Below are 17,239 nucleotides of genomic sequence, written 5' to 3'. Positions count from 1 at the left end.
CCGAACGCTGCTTGCACCCGCCCACCCGACTAGAATCACTACTCTCGACGGGTCTGACCTAGAGTATGTGGACAACTACAAATACCTAGGTGTCTGGTTAGACTGTAAACTCTCCTTCCAGACTCACATTAAGAATCTCCAATCCAAAGTTACATCTAGAATCGGTTTCCTATTTCGCAACAAAGCCTCCTTCACTCATGCTGCCAAACATGCCCTCGTAAAACTGACTATCCTACCGATCCTTGACTTCGGCGATGTCATTTACAAAATAGCCTCCAACACTCTACTCAGCAAATTGGATGTAGTCTATCACAGTGCCATCCGTTTTGTCTCCAAAGCCCCATATACTACCCACCACTGTGACCTGTACGCTCTTGTTGGCTGGTCCTCACTACATATTCGTCGCCAAACCCACTGGCTCCAGGCCATCTATAAATCACTGCTAGGCAAATCCCCGCCTTATCTTAGCTCATTGGTCACCATAGCAACACCCACCCGTAGTATGCGCTCCAGCAGGTATATCTCACTGGTCATCCCCAAAGCCAACACCTCCTTTGGCCGCCATTCCTTCCAGTTCTCTGCTGCCAATGACTGGAACAAATTGCAAAAATCTCTGAAGCTGGAGACACTTATCTCCCTCACTAACTTTAAGCATCAGTTGTCAGAGCACCTTACCGATCACTGCACCTGTACACAGCCCATCTGAAATTAGCCCGCCCAACAACCTCATCCCTATATTGTTATTTATTTTGCTCATTTGTACCCCAGTATCTCTATTTGCACATCATCTCTTGCACATCTATCATTCCAGTGTTAATACTAATTGTAATTATTTTGCACTATAGCCTATTTATTGCCTTACCTCCATAACTTGCTACATTTGCACACACTGTATATATATATTTATTTTTTTTCTGTTGTATTTTTGACTTTGTTTTGTTTTACCCCATATGTAACTCTGTGTTGTTGTTTTTATCGCACTGCTTTGCTTTATCTTGGCCAGGTCGCAGTTGTAAATGAGAACTTGTTCTCAACTGGCTTACGTGGTTAAATAAAGGAGAAAAAAAAATTTTTTTTTTATCTCAACCAGCTTCATGAGATAGTCACCTGGAATGCATTTCAATTAACAGGTGTGCCTTCTTAAAAGTTAATTTGTGGAATTTCTTTCCTTCTTAATGCGTTTGAACCAATCAGTTGTGTTGTGATAAGGTAGGGGTGGGGGGGGGGGTATACAGCAGATAGTCCTATTTGGTAAAAGACCAAGTCCATATTATGGCAAGAACAGCTCAAATAAGCAAAGAGAAACAACAGTCCATCATTACTTTAAGACATGAAGGTCAACAACTTCACTTGAAGTTTCTTCAAGTGCAGTCGCAAAAACCATCAAGCGCTATGATGAAACTGGCTCTCATGAGGGCCACCACAGGAATTGAAGACCCAGAGTTATCTCTGCTGCAGAGGATACGTTCATTAGAGTTACCAGCCTCAGAAACTGCAGCCCAAATAAATGCTTCATAGAGTTCATGTAACAGACACATCTCAACATCAACTGTTCAGAGGAGACTGTGTGAATCAGGCCTTCATGGTCAAATTGCTGCAAAGAAACCACTACTAAAGGACACCAATAAGAAGAAGAGACTTGCTTGGGCCAAGAAACACGAGCAATGGACATTAGACTGGTGGAAATGTGTCCTTAGGTCTGGAGTCCAAATTTGAGATTTTTTGTTACAACCGCCGTGGCTTTGTGAGACGCAGTGTGGGTGAACGGATGATCTCCGCATGTGTATTTCCCACCGTAAAGCATGGAGGAGGAGGTGTTATGGTGTGGGGGTGCTTTGCTGGTGACACTGTCTGGGATTTATTTAGAATTCAAGGGACACTTAACCAGCATGGCTACCACAGCATTCTGCAGTGATACACCATCCCATCTGGTTTGGGCTTAGTGGGACTATCATTTGTTTTTCAACAGGATAATGACCCAACACACCTCCAGGCTGTGTAAGGGCTATTTTACCAAGAAGGAGAGTGATGGAGTGCTGCATCAGATGACCTGGCCTCCACAATCCCCCGACTTCAACCCAATTGAGATGATTTGGGATGAGTCGGACCGCAAAGTGAAGGAAAAGCAGCCAACAAGTACTCAGCATATGTGGGAACTCCTTCAAGATTGTTGGAAAAGCATTCCAGGTGAAGCTGGTTAAGAGAATGCCAAGAGTGTGCAAAGCTGTCATCAAGGCAAAGGGTGGCTATTTGAAGAATCTCATATATAACATATATTTTGATTTGTTTAACAGTTTTTTGGTTACTACATGATTCCATATGTGTTATTTCATAGTTTTGATGTCTTCACTATTATTCTACAATGTAGAAAAGAGTAAAAGTAAAGAAAAACCCTGGAATGAGTAGGTGTGTCCAAACGTTTGACTGGTACTGTATATATGCACAAAAAATATATATATGGGGGATTGGAAATGATGCAGACAATTACATTGATGGAAGCCACAGTCTATCTGCAATATTAAAGTTGATCTACCCCTGCAAACACACACACACACACACACACACACAAACAAACCTTAGTTTTAATTAGTTCTTCTCACCTCCCTTTGTGCAAATTCAAAATAGAAGCAGCTCTCCTCTTTATAGGCTTTAGTGTAACAAGGCCAGAAGCATAACCTTCGTGTTGTAGCACAGGGCTCACTTCAATAATAGCAGAATTATAGACTTACAATTTAATAGTGTTTATGCGTAGGATAAGGTATGGGCGGGAGTTATATGTGTGTGTGTGTGTGTGTAGGGGCTTTACTGTACTCTAGCATTAAATGCAGCAGTCAGTGTAAGCACAGCTGCGATAACATTTACATTTTAGTCATTTAGCAGACGCTCTTATCCAGAGGACTTACACTTAGTGAGTGCATACATTTTCATACTGGCCCCCCGTGGGAAACGAACCCACAACCCTGGCGTTGCAAGCGCCATGCTCTACCAACTGAGCTGCAGGGGACTATAAGGCTGTAAACTGAGTTAAGCTGTCATTGACACATGCCCTGTCTTGAAAATAATTAGTTGATACATTTTTCTTATATGAAGCCATATGAATTACTGTATATGACCTTTTTGGAAGGAGAAATCTATCCTTTATGTGTAGCTCAGATGTTAGTTAATGTTCAGTAGTCATGCAGTAGGCTGTGAAATGATCAGTACAGTATGTAGGCCTACATTATCAACACCATCACATTTTAGTTGAACTGAACTGAGCATATTTTGTTGGGACCTATTAAAACAATGAAAATCTTAAGGCAGGAATGAAATCAAATCACATTTTATTTGCCACATGCGCCGAGTACAACAGGTTGTAAACCTTACAGTGAAATGCTTACTTACAAGCCCTTAACCAATAATGCAGTTTTAAGAAAAAAATAGATAAGTAAAAAAAAAAAAAGAGCAGCAGTAAAATAAAATGTTGCTCCGGCGTCCCCGTGCCTTCACTTCTAAGAATCAATTGAGTGTAAGAATAGAAGACTGTAAAGGATGTGAGTGTACAGTATTGTCTGGCCTTCAGTGGTCCAATATGAGAAGGTCTCTGTCTAGGCCTCTATAGTCTGGCTGGGGGTAGGAGGCCAACAGAGATGTTCCTCTACAAATTCCAGGAAAAAAACGAAATGGTCCCTAAAAATAACCTGAGTTGTCACACAGACACATGTGCGTGTGTGTCCAGCCATTCCTCCAATGCTTTTTCTTTCTTTCCCTCCTACCTTTTCCACAAAATAAATGATCAATGTGTTTGAAAAGTTAAATAAATAAAGGCTAAGTGCAGCATCACTTCTCTCCTGATATGTTAGGTTAGCAGTGTTTACTTCATGGAGGTGTAGCTGGTAAAGTGTGGGAATTCATCACGCTTGAGGTTCTGTCTGTTATGGTTAGTGCTCTGTCCTTCCATTTGAATGGTGTAGAATGTGTGTGAGATGTGTGTGAGCATTTAATGTGGTGTGAAGGATAGCGTGCGAGCACTGGCTTCAATGCATGTGGGTCATTCCATGTCATTTCAGCAAGCCATGACACCCACCATCTCTGATTGTTCTGAAATCGTTTCTGTAGTTAGAAACAGATAAGATTAGCATTCCTGCAACATAATTTTTTTGAAATACAATTTGATCTTTGAGAAATTAAGCTAATTGATTGCACCCAAATTGGCCATTTTTATTTATAGGATTCTGATAATATTCAATAAATATAGTACCTAACATCCGATTATGACCAAACTTTTTACTAACAATGAGTAAGACATGAGGAATCCAGAAAATGGTCAAAAGCTACCCACGGATGTAGGATGCGACATAAACCTAACAACTTCAATGACTCATTTCTCTGAACAGGGGAAAAAACATCACCAAATACACTGAGAATACATTACATAGTGTGAAGAAACAATACTCAGAGCCGCAGCTCCATACTACTTGTCAAACATAAAGAACTGATACTATATACTCGTTGTTGGGGTGGGATTGGTGTGGGGGGTCCGTGGGTGGCTTTTGACCATTTCTTTGAATTTCTTGTAACTCATTGTTACAAAAAAAGCTTGGTCCAAATCAGATGTTAGGTACTATAAACGAAAATGGCCAATTTGGGAGCAATCAATTAGCTTAATTTCTCAGAGATCTAATTATATTTCAACAAAATAATGTTGCAAGAATGCTAATATTATCTGTTTGTAACTACAGAAACGATTTCAGAACAATCTGAGATGGTGGGTGTCGAAATCCTCTTGTGCTTTTTGAGGTGGAACGACCCATGTGTGTGTGTGACTGCATGTGGAAGTGTACTGTATGTGTGTGCCTACGGATGAGTATGTGTATGCATGTATGAGAGTGAATGCGTGACTGTGGCTCGCTTCCTTTCATGTGTGTCTCGTGATGTGTGTTGGTGCCTATGCGTGTGTGTGTGTGTGGGCCATCAGTCGGTCAAACATACAGGGCACATTGTACAACAGAAGGCCTTAAAGCCCACGCTAGGTTGAAGGGTCCTATCAGAGAGGAAAGGAGTCTGTTACGCCAAACCACACCAAAGACACTCCTCATGTGTAGAAGGAGAGCAGGGGGAGGATGAGAGAGAGAAAGACAGACAGACAGACAGACAGACAGAGAACTGCAGGGTAGGCGTCTGCATTTCATAAATATGTTTTTCTCTGTTTTAAAAGGATTTAGACATACAGTAACCTTTACCACACTGTAACGGAAAACTGTAATTTCTTAACTAATTTTGGATATTATCAACAGTAAAATATTGTGAAACGTTTTACTACAGTATACTGTAAATGATGGTGCATTGTGCTAAAATTGTGTGGGCGGGGAAATAATTGCTGTATTTTGAATGGTACAGTAATTCCATCCCATAGAATACAGTGCCGTACCGTATTTTTGGAGCGCCAAAAACCTTTTGACCACTAGTGGGTGCATGGTATTGTTGGCGTGCCTTGTAAGAGGCTATACTTGTTGCACCCATTAGTAAGAGTGCTGTACCAATTTAATTCATATGTGGTTCCACATCAATTTAAAATGTATAGGGGACAGACTGGAGTGGCAGCAAGTCTTAAACCTTAATGGTTGAGCATTTTGCCATGTCCTTTTGGTCTGTTTTGTTCTGTAGTTGCTGCCAGTTTGGAAGCCTTTGTTAAGGCCTTTGGGAATGGAGTGATATAAAACATTAAATATTCATTGATATGCTGTGATATGTAAACACATTACCTAGCAGCCAACCTGCTTGCACCAATCCCCTGTAATTACAATAAAAATACTTTGAAATACAAACCCCACTCCCCTCAATGAATTTATTTCATTAATCCATTCATTAATTCATTACGATTACGGTAGCATTTACTTTTTTACTGTATAATACAGTCAATTCTACTGTATTGTACTGTGTCATTACGCAGTACTTGCTTTGATACTGTATTTAGATTACAGTAGATGTACTACAATATTAAATACAGTAAATTACTTGCCAATTAGCTGCCTGTAAGTTACTGTCAAATTCACAGCAACCCTTTTACAGTGCAGGGAAGGAACATGATCAGCAAGTTTAGGCCAACGTATTGTAATTAATGTGTGTATCTGTTTGAATGCCCTCCAGGCCACCCTGCTCTGCTGCCATGCGTAGCCCCAGCAGCTGCTCTCTGTGCTGGATTGCATTCCTGGGGAGAGCCCTGGGGGCAGCCAGCTGCCTGGTGCCCCTCTCACTCCCTTCTTACCCCCCTCACTGGGCCTCGCTCTCTCTCTGAGGGGAGACGCACCAATTACACCACACACATAGCCAGGATGTCACGAGCAGGACTGATTGATTGCAAAAATGGGAGAGAGAGAGAGAGAGAACGTCAAGACACGAAAGAGGTTGGGATCTGAAAAAGAGAATGCTGCCGGATCTATTGAAAGAGCATAGTGAAAACAAGAGAGAGAAAATAGCTGAGAGAGGGAAAGAGAGAAATAAAGCACTGAAATGGCAGTAAGTGATGTGGTATTACTAGGGTTGCAAAATTCCTGGAACTTTCAATACATTCCCTGCTTTTCCTAAAGTCCTGGTTTATAGGCTGAAGAGGTAAAGGGTGCGTTCAGAGACACTGTTATCAAAGGAGCATTACCCAGCTCTGTTTCTCACGCCCCCACACGCAGGTGGAAGGGAAAACCGAGTGTGTGTGTGTGTGTGTGTCTGTGAATACATCTGTGTATGCAAGACATAAGAAGAAAAATAATCCTCAGTATTGCTGCTTCCATCTAGGTGAATTTATCGTCCAGGAGAGAAAAAACACCCCCTCATAGCATGAAATCACAAATCACTCCCATCACGAGGCTAGTAGAATAACAACATAAGGCTAGAACACACACACATGCACAACGCACACACACACACACACACACACACACACACACACACACACACACACACACACACACACACACACACACACACACACACACACACACACACACAGGGAGAGGATGAGGAGGGATGATGATGGAGGCATGGACAGAGCCAGTCTCTGATCTCTCCAGTCACCGTGGTAACTGAGCTCCCATTGATCCTCTGGGAGAAAGGCCAGGCACCATCCTACACACATGCAGAGAGAGTGAGTGTGTGTGAGTGAGAGAGAGGGAGAGCTTGCTGGCCTAAAATGTTTTGTATGGCTCTTCCATGAGCTCTTCCAATATGTGTGTTTCAGGTGAGGCATCGCTGGTGTGAGCTGGTGGTCAAACACAAATACGCTCAGGCTTATGGAGATGTGGAGCACTTCCTCATACACGACCAGGTAACACTCACACACACACTGTCTCTCTCTCACACAACACAGACTTGGGCAAAAGCATGTTGTGGGTGTGTATCTGTATGTTAGGCTGATTGTATTTGTTTGTGTGTTGTCTCTCCAGGCCATGGGTGTGTATCTGTACGGGGAGCTGATGGTTCAAGAGGACTCTAGGCAACAGGCTCTGGCCAGGCGTTGCCTCTCATTGGTCCAGAACGAAATGGACCAATCAGCTCGCAGAGTGGTAGAGGAGATGGTCCTATGAGGTTGCACACAACAGGTACTGACCCAACCAGCTGAGCCGTCTCATAATTATAGGTTCCATATGTTTCTGAACATTATTATGTTAAAAGTGATAATGGTCCCTTCTTGATTATGCCCTGCCTAAAGTGAGATCATATTGCTTTGAAACTATTTTGTATTATCTCTAGCCTCAATATAGTAGATAGTGGGCAGACATATACTTCCTCTTCAGTGCTATGTTTTCTCTAGCTCCTCTGCCACGTTTAGATGTGTGTAATGGGTCTTGTTTCGGAGTCCTACTGTAAAAGGACTCTTTGTTTTTGGGTGTAGTGACTTGGCCACCTCTCTCACACATTCCTCCTTGAGCTCTCTCTGTGTGTGTGTGTGTGTGTGTGTGTGTGTATGTGTATGAGAGCTCGGAACGCTGCCTTTTCTGTGGTTTCTCAGGAGCGCCGTCAGGATGTGTTTGTCAGGGCAGGAATTTGGGAATGTATTCCTCAAACAAATGGACAGCAGAGGAGGAGAGAGAGAGGACTGTGTCTCCGGTTAGCCCTGTGCAGTTCTTTACAGTGTTTACCCTGAAATTCCTCTGTGTGTATGTGTGTGTTGCGTGTGTGTGTAACCGCACTGTCACCCACTGGGAGGGAAGGTGGTCTCAGGCTTCTCAAAACAGCAAGGGTTTTATTTGTTTCTTCCCTCCCAACGAGGAGAAGAGAGATTTATGATTCAGAGAGAGGGGGAGAAGGAGTGAGGACTGGTCTCTTTAAAGGAGTACAGCAATAACAGGAACACTATAACTTTTCCTAAGAAAGCATGTGCCATTCAGGCTACCTAGCCTACTTCCAAATCATGTCCAATCAATTGAATTTACCACAAGTGGACTCCAATCAAGTTGTAGAAACATCTCTAGGATGATCAAAGGAAACAGGATGCACCTGAGCTCAATTTCGAGTCTCATAGCAAAGGGTCTGAATACTTATGTAAATAAGGTATTTCTGCAAACATTTCTAAAAACCTATTTTTGCTTTGTCATTATGGGGTATTGTGTGTAGATTGATGACGGGAAAAAAACAATTTAATCCATTTTAGAATAAGGCTGTAACGTAACTAGGGGTCTGAATACTTTCCGAATGCACTGTATATTTGAGAAGGCGGTTATTTTCGGAGGTGCTGCTAAATACTTGTCCAGATCAAGCAGAGAGACATACAGGCCTCACCACACAGATAGATAAATCCTTTATCAAGCCGTCGCCAAGCAAGAGCAAAGCGGGAAGTGTCCACACACACACTGAGGACAGCTTTATGTGTGTGCAGAGGGGAGGAGAAAGGCTTTCCAGGCGAGTGCTCTGTCTGTCTACTCTGACAAATCACTTTACACGCACGTACACACACTCTGCTGGGGCCACAGTCCGTCAGCCTCCTGTCAGAGTGGCTCTCTGTCACTGTCCACAATAACATGTCTCTGTCTGTCAATAACAAGACTGCCAGTTCAAGCTTTCCTTCCTTCCTTCCCTCCCTCCCTTTCTCCTTTCTTCTCTTCCCCCTGTACATGCCTGTGGAATCCCTCCTGATCCGCTTAATGAGGGGCATATCGCCGGTGTAGCAGAGCGTAGCGAATGGTAGAAGAGGATAGAAGGAGAGAGAGAGCGAGAGAGCGAGAGAGAGAGAGAGAGAGAGAACGCCACAGGTTTGGCCTTTAATGGTTCCTGGTGTGACGATGCTGGAGAAAAGGGGAGAGACGGAGTGAGAGAAAGAGAGAGGGAGGATGAACAGGTCTCACCTTTAATGTCAGGATTCTGAGGGATCCTGGTACACTGACCTAGGGATATTGAGAAGAAAAGAGAGAGTGAGAGAAAAAGAGAAGAAGAGAGAGGAAAAGAAAGAGAGCGAGAGAGAACAAGAGTGAGAGAAAGCGGGAAAAGAAAGAGAGAGAGAGTATCCTGTCTGCTCTGGGAGGGTTCCTGGCGTGCTGATTTGTGACTTAAGATAAAATCACATTGCCAGGGATTACCACCCAGGCCAGACCCTGCCGGCTGCCATGACAACCAGAGGCTCCACCGCTCAGCCGCCTGCAAGAATAAAGTCAAATAAGACATGATGATCTGACAGGGTGTGTGATGCGAGGCCCCATGTACGGGAGAGGGGCAAACTTTTTGATCACGTGTGTCTATGTGGGTGTCCATGTGCAGCCCAGTGCATGGTGTGTCTGTGTGTCCACCAGCCAGTCAGGCAGAGTGACCTCTCTCCCACCAGGTACAGAGCTTAGCTGATTGGTGAACAGTGATTGATCTCCTTTGTTCACAGTGGCTAAGTTCTGCACCTAAGGAGAGAATGACGCACAGAATTAGACAAAGAAAGAGAGAGAAATGGAGAGAGAGGTGGAATGAGAGGATGAGTTGGCACTATTTCCCTCCTCCCCCAATGTGTAAACCATATGAACAGTGTTGCATGCAAGAGAAATTCCTCTCTCCTGTCTCTGAAGATACCCTACACTGGAGTGGAGATGTACAGTAGGGATTCAGTAGTGAGTGAGTGTGTGTCTGTGTGTGCGTGTTTCATGGGAGTTTGATGTGCTGCAGTTACTAATAAGCCTAGCGTTATGCTCTCCTGCCCATTCGGTCTCTCTCTTGTCATCCTCTCTTTCTCACTCCTTCATTGTCTCTGTGATCTCGCTCTCTCTCTCTGGGTAGACTGGTGATGGGGAGGGATGTAGGACACAGGAGACGGTGCTAATGAAAAGGAGGAGACAGGCTTTGCTAATGCTGCTGCTCAGTGCTCAGTGAGCCACTTTGACAATTGGCCCTGGAGGACAGTCTTCTTCCACTTCCTTACCTTCCTCTTCCTCCTCCTTTTCGTTGTCCTCTTATTTTCAAACTCCAGCAGCACTAACAAATATGTTCAAGTCCAATTTGGTACAGCAGTATATCTATGGTGGATCTTTGCCATAAGAACTACCTGATCGCTCAATGCCATCTCTTCTTTGAGCGTGCGATCCAGTACAGGGCATTGTATGGAAACGAAAATACATCTGTAGATGTTGAACAAGCTCAGACAGTAACTAATCAATGGCCCCGGATTCAATCAAAGGCGTGTTGTCGTCAAGAGCATTGCACTTGACTTTTAAAGGTAATTATGCTCAAGCTGACATTCGCAGTGTCAGGAAAATTGTGGCCAATGCTTTGTGCTGCTCTGTAACGCGCTTTTGATTACAACCGGACCAATGGATCGGAATGAACATACTGGACTGGAAAGGTAATTGTGGTGCGGTCGGTGGCAGGATGGGAAGCGGTCGGAGAGCTGGTATAGCACTATGGTCTTTTCTTTCTCTAACAAAATGGCCACTGTAAGCGAGGACAGATGTGTGAATTAGAAATGAGGTCCATGTGGAGCCTGACTGTAAAATACTATATTTAGGGCCTGTTATAAGAGTAATGACTATCAAAGGCCTCTAAAAGAGAGGAATTACCATCGGAGACGATATCTAAAGCCTGATTTATTATAGCCTAATGGAAGGGAAATGGGCTTGCACATCAAAGCACGATGAAAACGTATAGAAAGGACATGTAAACCTAAACTTTTTTCTCTAATGCCAGAAGTCAACCTAATTTTGTTCACTTTAATATCCTAAGTAAACTAAAATATTTTTATAAGCTTATTGTGAGGTGCCATATTCCTGGTGTGGGACTAACTGTTTTCCCAGCTAGGCTCCAGCACCTCTGACTTGCTATTGGTGTTTTAATATGGAGTTGAATGCATTAATGGAGCTCTGAGTAAATCAGAGCCATGTTAGTCTTACAGCCACCTGTTCTTACTTAACCCCTTTTAGTGAGATGTACTGTTGCATTGTTGATGATAATAGGCCCTCAATTCATATTGGAACATTGTGAAAGAGACTTGCCTCCCAGAGATACAGGTGTGTCTCTGCAACAAAGACCAAAGGCAACATTTAATTACAAAATGTTGAAGAAGAAGAGAGAGAGGACTAGTCTAGGACTGTGCCTCCTGTGCCTACTGAGCTGATAACAGTACAACTGAATGACTGGCTCAGTTCAGCAGGAACAGGAGTCCAGCCCATTCCAACACACCACCAGACATACAGAAAGCCATCGGCATCATCCTCCAGCCCTGAAGAGCTACGAAACAACACACCTGACTGATACCCTCAGTTATACATTGACATTTTAGTCATTTAGCAGACGCTCTTATCCAGAGCGACTTACATGAGCAATTAGGGTTAAGTGCCTTGCTCAGGGATTAGAACCAGCGACCTTTCGGTTACTGGCACAACACTCTTACCCACTAAGCTAACTGCTGCCCCGTTATGCATACCAAATGCCACCCTATTCCCTATTTAGTACACTGCTTTTGACCAGAGCACATTCCCTATATACAGTGCATTCGGGAAGTATTCAGACCCCTTCCTTTCCACATTTTGTTACGTTACAGCCTTATTTTAAAATTGATTAAAAAAACTCAAATCTACACACAATACCCCATAATGACAAACTAAAAACAGGCTTTTAGAATGTTTTGCAAATGTATTAAAAATATACCTTATTTACATAAGTATTCAGACGCTTTGCTATGAGACTCGAAATTGAGCTCAGGTGCATCCTGTTTCCATTGATCATCCTTGAGATGTTTCTACAACTTGATTGGAGTCCACCTGTGGTAAATATAATTGATTGGACATGATTTTGAAGGGCACACACCTGTCTATATAAGGTCCCACAGTTGACAGTGCATGTCAGAGCAAAGACTAAGCCATGAAGTCGAAGGAAGTCCATAGAGGATTGTGTCGAGGCACAGATCTGGGGAAGGGTACCCAAAAAAAATATCCAGCATTGAAGGTCCCCAAGAACACAGTGGCCTCCATCATTCTTAAAATGGAAGAAGTTTGGAACCACCAAGACTTTCTAGAGCTGGCCGCCCGGCCAAACTGAGCAATCGGGGGAGAAGGACCTTGGTCAGGGAGGTGACCAAGAACCCAATGGTCATTCTGACAGAGCTCCAGAGTTCCTCTGTGGAGATGGGAAAACCTTCCAGAAGGACAACCATCTTTGCAGCACTCCACTAATCAGGCCTTTACGGAAGCCACTCCTCAGTAAAAGGCACATGACAGCAAGATTCTCTAGTCTGATGAAACCAAGATTGAACTCTTTGGCCTGAATGCCAAGCGTCACATCTGGAGGAAACCTGGCACCATCCCTACGGTGAAGCATGGTGGTGGCAGCATCATGCTGTGGGGATGTTTTTCAGCGGCAGGGACTAGGAGACTAGTCAGGATCGAGGGAAAGATGAACGGAGCAAAGTACAGAGAGATCCTTGAAGAAGACCTGCTCCAGAGTGCTCAGGACCTCAGACTGGGGCGAAGGTTCACCTTCCAACAGGACAACGACCCTAAGCACACAGCCAAGACAACGCAGGAGTGGCTTCGGGACAAGTCTCTGAATGTCCTTGAGTGGCCCAGCCAGAGCCCGGACTTGAACCCGATCGAACATCTCTGGAGAGACCTGAAAATAGCTGTGCAGCAACGCTCCCCATCCAACCTGACAGAGCTTGAGAGGATCTGCAGAGAAGAATGGGAGAAACTCCCCAAATACAGGTGTGCCAAGCTTGTAGCGTCATACCCAAGAAGACTCGAGACTGTAATCGCTGCCAAAGGTGCTTCAACAAAGTACTGATTAAAGGGTCTGAATACTTATGTAAATGTGATATTTCCTTTTTTATTATTATTATTGGTTTGCAAACATTTCTAAACACCTGTTTTTGCTTTGTCATTATGAAGTATTGTGTGTAGATTGATGAGGGAAAAAAATATTTTAATCCATTTTAGAATAAGGCTGTAATGTAACAAAATGTGGAAAAAGTCAACGGGTCTGAATACTTTTCGAATGCACTGTAGTGTGCTATGCCTATGGGCCCTAGTCAAAAGTAGTGCACTATACAGGGAAAAGGGTTCCATTTGGGAAGCAAACTCCCAAGACTGTATTATGAACTGTACACCAGCTGTTATTGTCTGTTCTGATAGCAGCTCTCCTTTCTCCCACTGTTCTCTTTTACAGGCTGCCCAGCTGCCCGCCTTGGGACATGGAAGGGAGAGGAAACACTGAGAACTCACCAGAAAGTAATGCTCTCACTACTTCCTCTCCAGACAGGAAGACAAAACCAGACTCCAACTTGTTTTCTTTCCTGCATGATCAATGAAGTTAAAGCACTGCACTGTACATACTAGTAGTAATAGGTGATGTGTAGATAGGCTGCATCCTAAATGGCACCCTATTTCCTATATAGTGCATTACTTTTGACCAGTGCCCTATTAGCCCTTTGACCCTGGGCAAAAGTAGTACACTATATAGGGCATATGGTGTCATTTGGGATGCCCATAGCTATGTTCTCCAGAGTTCTCTAAAATATAGGAATCGAAAAGAAAGACTATTCTTATGGCATTTGTAAAAATGTAATAATGCCTCTTTACTGAACTTCCTGATTTAGCCTCGGTTTCAATTGTTCTCATTAGGAAATGCGACTGAGAATGATATTTGGGTCTTGGAGGTGTGCTTTGATGTGGAGATTTGGGTCTTGGAGGTGTGCTTTGATGTGGGTGTCACGTATGTGTGTTCGAACGTGGGAAGCGTTTGTACTTTCACTCTGCAAAAACAGTACAGTTACAGTCACTCACCCTTCTAGATAACTTGAAACAGTCTAACCAGGTCTTGTGTCTGGAAGTAGCCTAGACTAGCTAGCAAGCTAGCCAACTTATTTCGCCAATTAGCTTCAGCTGGCCGGTGTGCAACAGTGGCAAAGTTGGTTTGATAGCCTGATCTGTGGAGCTAGTTAGGGACTGTCAATAAATTACACAATGTAAATGGGACAATGTGAACCGTTTCAGGAAGCTAGGCGTATGTCGCACATCACTACTTCACAGGAGAGCCATTTGAACCTCTTTTTTTAATTTATCAAAATGCAGCATGCTTCTGTTTATAACGTGAGCTCAGTATATGTAGATAATCCTTGCTTTCGCAGCGTTTTTTAAAGATCTAACGTTAGCATGGAGAACTGCAAAAATGTTGCTACTGCTCTTTAGCAGACGCTATCGACAAAGATCAGTGGGAAAAAGATGTGATGTGTTATTTTCTGCACACGGTCAGTGTGAACCGGAGTGACTTGACACAATGCGGGCCAAACAAGATGTAGCTACAAACAAAAAGGGTTCCAGTCTGCCGTGAAGCGTTCATCCATGTATACGGGTAAGAGTCTAGCAACATTTTCATATATAATTTTAATTGCAAGTTAAAGCATACTGTTAGCTAACTATTACTGTGTAGTAATATTATTTGTATCAGAAAGCCATTTGCATTGCTAGTTATAGCCTAATGTTAGCTAGCTAGATAACATTGAACCTAGTTGGTTTGCATTAGCTACCTGCAGATTCAGTATACAGCTATAACAATCAGTTTGAATTACTAGTAGTATGGGTTGGGATTATGGTTAATTGTTTAGCTAGCTAGCTACATGTCTAAACAAAAGACTCCACATATGTTTACATGACCCATCAAGTTAGCCAGGTGTGTCTGGGGGTGATTACGGCCATCTACTGTATTTCATGAACATGTGTACATGTCTAGACAATAGTGACCCATCCACTTAGCTAGATGTGGCTGGGGGGTGGTTATAGCATTCATTTTACAAGTGTGTCTGGGTAAGCATCATCTAATAATTATAAAATATTAATACAATATTTTTATCTGGACACTTTCTGTTTTTGATATTGCTACTATGCAAATATGCAAGTAACCATTTCACTGTACCTTTTACACCTTCTGTATCCTGTGCATGTGACAAATAAACTTAGATTATATTTGATATAGTGTGTGTTTACCAGAGACGGTAATGTGAAGAACAACATCACCTGCACCAAAGTCAGATTAGGATATAGGCCAAGGACTAGATAAAGTGTATTTTTACCTGGATTTTTCCTTATTGTAGGCTACTACTTTTACCACTTTTAGTCTTGAAATCTTTGGTTGTTTACTACACTACCTTACTCACTCTGTTTAGCACATGGCCTCACATGTGAATCCACTAAGAGATGGGTGGGGCAAAGGCTTAAGATGGTCTGAACAATGCTGAATAGGTGTATGCAAAGAAGAGCTCTCTAGTAGGTGTACCAAAACATTGAAGTGCCATTTTCTCAAAAGTGGGGTTACAAGTGTATCAACTTTGAAAGCAGAATTACTTTCCCATTGTTCCTCAACTGCAGTGTACGATATACCATTTTGTAGCTCTGAGTCTCTACTTTTATCCAATGTAAAAATAATAAATAAAAACATTTCAAATCTTGCTACATACACTACATGACCAAAAGTATGTGGACACCTGCTCGTCAAACATCTCATTCCAAAATCATGGGCATTAATATGGAGTTGGTCCCCCCCTTTGCTGCTATAACAGCCTCCACTCTTCTGGGAAGGCTTTCCACTAGATATTGGAACATTTCTGCAGGGACTTGCTTCCATTCAGCCACGAGAGCATTAGTGAGGTCAGGCACTGATGTTGGGTGATTAGGCAGGGCTCGCAGTCAGCGTTTGAATTCCTCCCAAAGGTGTTCGATGGGGTTGAGGTCAGGGCTCTGTGCAGGCCAGTCAAGTTCTTCCACACTGATCTCGACAAACCATTTCTGTATTGACCTCGCTTTGTGCACGGGAGCATTGTCATGCTGAAACAGGAAAGGGCCTTCCCCAAACTGTTGCCACAAGTTGAAAGCACAGAATCGTCTAGAATGTCATTGTATGCTGTAGCGTTAAGATTTCCCTTCACTGGAACTAAGGGGCCTAGCCCGAACCATAAACCATGAAAAACAGCCCCAGACCATTATTCCTCCTCTACCAAACTTTACACTTGGCACTAAGCATTGGGGCAGGTAGCGTTCTCTTGGCATCCGCCAAACCCAGATTTGTCCGTCGGACTGCCAGATGGTGAAGCGTGATTCATCACTCCAGAGAATGCTTTTCCACTGCTCCAGAGTCCAATGCCGAGCTTTACACCCCTCCAGCCGACGCTTGGAATTGCGCATGGTGATCTTAGGCTTGTGTGTGGCTGCTCGGCCATGGAAACCCATTTCATGAACCTCCCGGCGAACAGTTGTTGTGCTGAAGTTGCTTCCAGAGGCAGTTTGGAACTCGATAGTGAGTATTGCAACCGAGGACAGGCCATTTTTACTCGCTAAGCACTTCAGCAGTCCCGTTCTGTGAGCTTGTGAGGCCTACCACTTCGCGGCTGAGCCGTTGTTGCTCCTAGATGTTTCCACTTCACAATAACAGCACTTACAGTTGACCGTGGCAGCTCTAGCAGGGCAGAAATTTGACGAACTGACTTGTTGGAAATGTGGCATCCTATGATGGTGCCACGTTGAAAGTCACTGAGCTCTTCAGTAAGGCCACTATACCTGTCAGCAATGGGTGTGGCTGAAATAGCTGAATCCACACATTTTAAGGGGTGTCCACATACTTTTGTATATATAGTGTAAGACCGAATCGAGGCGGTCGGTCACATACTGGATGTTGCACATCTTTTAGTTGTCTCATTAAATGCTTTCAATATTTATGCATTTCTGCAATGTATAGTTGTTTTAGGTTAAATCATTTAAATGTGGAGCTATTTACATTTTTTAATATTGTCCCATGTACATTTTGTAATTTA

At 43.2% G+C, this 17,239-nt stretch overlaps 1 protein-coding gene across 1 annotated transcript in view; it reads left to right on the top strand.

Moving 5' to 3' along the window:
* The window catches only part of LOC121585075 (aminopeptidase O (putative)), a 119,405-nt gene extending 104,506 nt beyond the window's left edge, over window positions 1-14,899 (top strand). Inside the window, exons 15-17 of the mRNA XM_041901426.2 lie at window positions 7,214-7,300; window positions 7,419-7,574; window positions 13,603-14,899. Of these exons, the coding sequence (XP_041757360.1) occupies window positions 7,214-7,300; window positions 7,419-7,559 (228 nt within the window). The 3' untranslated portion in view covers window positions 7,560-7,574; window positions 13,603-14,899. The remainder of the gene's footprint in view (window positions 1-7,213; window positions 7,301-7,418; window positions 7,575-13,602) is intronic.
* Window positions 14,900-17,239: the final 2,340 nt, after the last annotated feature.

The sequence above is a fragment of the Coregonus clupeaformis genome, chromosome 16 (assembly GCF_020615455.1).
Source record: "Coregonus clupeaformis isolate EN_2021a chromosome 16, ASM2061545v1, whole genome shotgun sequence".
Classification (NCBI taxonomy): Eukaryota; Metazoa; Chordata; class Actinopteri; order Salmoniformes; family Salmonidae; genus Coregonus; species Coregonus clupeaformis.
This window is presented reverse-complemented; position numbering and strand designations above follow the sequence as displayed.